This window comes from Argentina silus (assembly GCF_951799395.1).
Source record: "Argentina silus genome assembly, contig: scaffold_153, whole genome shotgun sequence".
Classification (NCBI taxonomy): domain Eukaryota; kingdom Metazoa; phylum Chordata; class Actinopteri; order Argentiniformes; family Argentinidae; genus Argentina; species Argentina silus.
The window spans coordinates 17501-22500 of record NW_028152800.1 but is presented as its reverse complement, the minus strand read 5'-3'; the positions used below and the strand labels follow the sequence as shown (position 1 = coordinate 22500).

The following is a 5000-nucleotide window of genomic DNA, read 5'->3' as shown; positions in this document are numbered from 1 at the left end:
GCGGGGGAGGAATGAGACGGCATGATGAGGAACGTTCTGTGAAGAGCGCGGTTTTGGTCCAGACAATGAGCTTTTTGTACATTTACATTCATGGCATTTAGCATGACGCCTTTATCCAAAACGACTTACAACAATACATTTGTTTAAGTAAGTGAATCATCTATCCAACAGTCATCATAAGACAAACTAATCAATGCTCACACCAGGGGCCATTGGCAGTCGTAATGCCAGTAGGCTTTTTTTTTTTTTAATTATAATAATCTTTTATTAGCAGGAGAGAACTTGTACAGGGGGGAGTAGTGGGGATGAAGAGGTCTCTAGGGTTGGGGTTAGGGTTAGTATAGGGGGGGTAGTGGGGGTGAAGCGGTCTCTAGGGTTGGGGTTAGGGTTAGTATAGGGGGGGTAGTGAGGGTGAAGCGGTCTCTAGGGTTGGGGTTAGGGTTAGTATAGGGGGGGTAGTGGGGGTGAAGCGGTCTCTACAGTTGGGGTTGGTGTTAGGGTTAGTATAGGGGGGGTAGCGGGGATGAAGAGGTCTCTAGGGTTGGGGTTGGGGTTAGGGTTAGTATAGAGGGGGTAGTGAGGGTGAAGCGGTCTTTAGGAGGGCTCTCTAAAGAGCTCTTTAAAGTCTGGTGTCATGGGCCTTGGCGTACCGTTTGTGGCTATGCACACATTTGCCGTTATTAGAAAACGTAGCGTATTGTATATTTGAGATTTTCGGTCTCGCCATAAAGGGCAGCAACACGCAAAATGACAGGCTACACCTTTGAAGACACAAAGGATTGGTCTAAGCACGGCTCCACAACACACCCATGTCCATCTAGATCCATACTAGGGAGTCTACAAGGGCATACTTCAGGGAAGAGGGTGGAGACATGGGACACAGCATAGTATACAACTCCCAACCCTGGTCAAAGCTCTGTGACACAAGCAGACACACACACACACACACATCTCCTTTTGAATGACTTTATTGATTATTTAACCAAAGGTACCATCAGAGATAACTACACAGGCCGAAGCGTGAGAGAGACAGAGCCGCAGTGGATGGGCCCCATATTAGACGCATCCACGGAAACACACACACACACACACACAAACCAAGTCAGTTTGTTTTTTTCTTCTCAAAAGTAGGAAAAATCAGTAAGGCCTCCACGATGTCACCTTAAATGTTACTTTTTATACAACCAATTATTAACACTTTTTTTTTTTCTTTTTTTCTTTTTTTTTTCTAATAATAATTTTGCCGCCAGTGGTTTTTGATAATTTTAGCAACAGCTTCTGAAAACATCTCAACACAGACAACTACTTGGCAATGTGTCCTCAAGTCTGACAGATGAGAAGATGAAATACCACCAGCCAGTACAAACGTAACAAAGCCTATTAGTCGAAGGCCATTTAAAACAAACAGGAAACGATAGTGGAACAGACTATAGTACAAGTGCTTGAATCAGTAGAATTTTTTTTTTAGACACCCAACATTTACCGTAAAGAAATGTGAGTACAAGTAAATGCATACTCTTTAACATAGAACTACTGGAAATTGGCAACTTTGTGTCCCCTCCCTCCCTCCCTCCCTTCCTTCCAACCTCCCATCCCCCCTTATTGGAGCCATGTCAGTCCGAGAACGACCTTCCCCTCTCCTCCGATCCGATTGCTCCCAACATCCCAGTGGGAGGGGCTCCGATCCAGCCATCCCCCTCCCCTCCTCCCCAGCTCAGTGTCTCTGGGATGAGGGGTTTGGTCAGGTGGTCAAACTCCAGTCTTCCCATTGGACCTTTCTCTATGTACTCCTGGCAAAGTGTCATGTTGTCCTTCAGGAGTCAGTGCAGTTCTAAAAGGTCCGCCTTCCGTGTGGCTATATGGCTAATGTTAGCCCCTCCTACGGTCTACAGCCAGACTGGGCGTAGGTACTCCTGTCTAAAGCCCCACATGTCCACACACACATCACGTCACGTCATTGGTCAGTAGTAGTGTTGTTGTTGTTGTTGTTGTTGTTGTTGTTGTTGTTGTTGCCCCCCCCCCCCCTTGCTCCTGGGTGGAGGAGTGGAAGAGTAGTAGCTGTGTAGTTGTGTGTAGGGTGGGGGTGGAGGTGGGGGGGTAGGGTGAGGTGGGGGGGCCGGAGCTAGGGCGGTGTCCAGCTACAGAAGGCTCCCGGGCCAGGACACGATGGTCAGGGTGATTCTGCCCCGCAGCTCCTTCAGAAGTCGGACCAGCGCTGTGTGGGTCATGCCCCACGTGCTTTTCCCGTTCACCTCCAGGAGGATGTCCCCACACCTAGACACACACACACACAGACACACACACACACACACACACACAGGGAGAGGAACAGAGAAGGTTAGACCAAGCACAGAGAGGTGAACTCAGTACAATGCAGTTCGGTAGGTCTCTCCTGGATATACTATATTACCATAGTATGGATACCAGACTACTATATTACACCAGTAATATACGATGGAATGTGTAAAGTACTTATTTTAGCGGTTATTGTTATGATTGGTCCTCTGGTTATTGTGTGAATTAATCTGAGATATCGTACAGGAGAGGCTGGCGGAGGAAGACATCCGAGGAAGGTCTCGTCGGAACGGACGGAACAAGACCAGTCCTCGTGAATTCAACCCCACCAGCCTCCCCTGGTACAGTACAGTAGGTTTCTCTCTCTCTCGGGCGGAGTGTGTGAGGTCAAAGGTGAAGTCAGTCAGTACCTTATCCTCCCGTCGTTGTAGGCTGGCGTCCCCTCCACGATGGAGCGGATGAAGAAGGATTGGTTGCAGTTGACCTCCTCCTGACCCCCGACGATGCTGAACCCCAGGCTGCCCGAGGTGCTCCGGCGCAGGACGATGTCTTTGCAGCAGTACAGGTGCCTGAAAGGGCCACAAACGCCCCCCCCCCAAAAAAAAAGAGATTAGGTAATCTCTAAACTGCAGCCTCACCTCTGAATCGTCTCTGGCCGAGCCACAGTGCACATTTTGCAGTTAGCAACGAGATCGCAGAGTCTACTCGCTGTCAGAGTAAGAAGAAGAAGAAGAAGAAGAAGAAAAAAAAAAGGGGGGGGGGAAGCTTCTGGCCATCATCCAATGAAAATGAGGACATGACTTCTCCTCCCAGGTGAGGCTAAGCCGTGGAAATACGGCGTTGAGAATGGAGGGATTTTAGTATCAGCCGCACACACAGCCCAGGGGCAGAGGGAAAATTGCATTCAAATCCTGTTAGAAAACCGTCGGCGGACTGGACAGCAATTCCCCATGGTGATTCGCTAGTTTGGTTTCCCTTTTCTAATCAATTTTGCTGGTCAGGGGGAGAAATGGGCCTTTTTTTTGCAATTTCCTATCCTCGCTTTCCTACCTTCACAGTAACAGCGGCAGTAGCGGTTCTTTGGAGAAAAGACCTACTCTCCTTCGCCCTGCTAGGCTGACCCTTTTCCTTAAAGGGATGGGGAGGGGTCCCCCCCCCCACACCACACCACACCCCTGTCCTTTAATCCCCAAATCCAAGACCTCGACTGCACATCACACCCCAGGGGACGAGAGAGGGAGAGAGAGAGGGAGGGAGGGAGGGAGGGATGGGGAAGTTCTCTGATGAGCAAATCTCTTTAATGTGGGTTGGCACACTGTCATCCTCTAAGCTGCTTAAAGGAGCACGAGGAGAGGAGAAGGAGAAGGAGAGAGAGAGGGAGAGGGAGAGAGAGAGAGAGAGAGAGAGAGAGAGAGAGAGAGATGGGGGGGAGTGAGTGTCAAAAGTGACCACTGTCTGAGACCGGGGTATGTGATGAAGAGGATGAGGAATGGGCGAGGGACCGTGAAGGCCTCGTTTAGAGGGTGGCCAACCGCTGTATTACTACGATCACTGCATCATGCTGCTATCCTTCTCTCTCTCTCCCTCTCTCCCTCTCTCTCTCTCTCATATCAGCCTTAGAGTCTGTCGTTCCTAAGGACTATACCCTTCTTTTTATCCAGCTTTTAGGATGGACACTTGCACTCATAGAAGCCAATTACTTGTTCTCCGAGCTCATCGTCACGTCCTCAGCATGGTTAATGCGATTCTCTCTCGTTCTTGCTAGAAACATGGCTGACAGCAGCCGTTGGTTATCTTCAGTGTTGTTATTCATATAGTTAGTATATAGTTATGAATATAGTTAGTATTTCGGTAGAAATTCAGTCAACTGATTTCAGTGGACTAACAGCTCTGTGGGAGTCTACTGTTGTAGCGTGTGGAATGGAGACTTTTGGAGCTGATGTCCTCCGTGTACATTCACCGAGTACTTTATTTGGATGATACTAATACTGGGTAGGGCCTCCTTTTGCTCTCAAAACAGCCTCAGTTCTTCATGGTATCGATTCCATAAGATGTTGGAAACATTCCTTTGAGGTTCTGGTCCATAATGACATGATTGCATCACGCAATTCCTGCAGATATACTATACTATAAATATACAAACTGCAGGAGCCAGGCGGGGAACTGGGAGGCAGCAGGACTAAAGAGTACAGGGGTACTGGGAGAACTGGGAGGCAGCAGGGCTAGAGAGTACAGGGGGGTACTGGGAGGACTGGGAAGCAGCAGGAGTAGAGAGTACAGAGGGGTACTGGGAGGACTGGGTGGCAGCAAGAGGAGAGAATAGAGGGGTACTGGGAGGACTGGGAGGCAGCAGCACAAGAGAGTATAGGGGGGTACTGGGAGGACTGGGAGGCAGCAGGAGGAGAGAATAGAGGGGTACTGGGAGGACTGGGAGGCAGCAGCATGAGAGAGTGCAGGGGGGTACTGGGAGGACTGGGAGGCAGCAGGGCTAGAGAGTACAGGGGGGTACTGGGAGGACTGGGAAGCAGCAGGAGTAGAGAGTACAGAGGGGTACTGGGAGGACTGGGTGGCAGCAAGAGGAGAGAATAGAGGGGTACTGGGAGGACTGGGAGGCAGCAGCACAAGAGAGTATAGGGGGGTACTGGGAGGACTGGGAGGCAGCAGGAGGAGAGAATAGAGGGGTACTGGGAGGACTGGGAGGTCTC

The 5000-nt window shown here is 49.8% G+C and overlaps 1 protein-coding gene across 1 annotated transcript in view; it reads right to left on the bottom strand.

Annotated features, from left to right (window-relative positions):
- Window positions 1–1970: 1970 nt before the first annotated feature.
- The window catches only part of lnx1 (ligand of numb-protein X 1), a gene marked incomplete at its 5' end in the record, with an annotated part of 16249 nt that continues 13219 nt past the window's right edge, over window positions 1971–5000 (bottom strand). Inside the window, 2 exons of the mRNA XM_083697880.1 lie at window positions 1971–2274; window positions 2706–2864. Of these exons, the coding sequence (XP_083554006.1) occupies window positions 2139–2274; window positions 2706–2864 (295 nt within the window). The remainder of the gene's footprint in view (window positions 2275–2705; window positions 2865–5000) is intronic.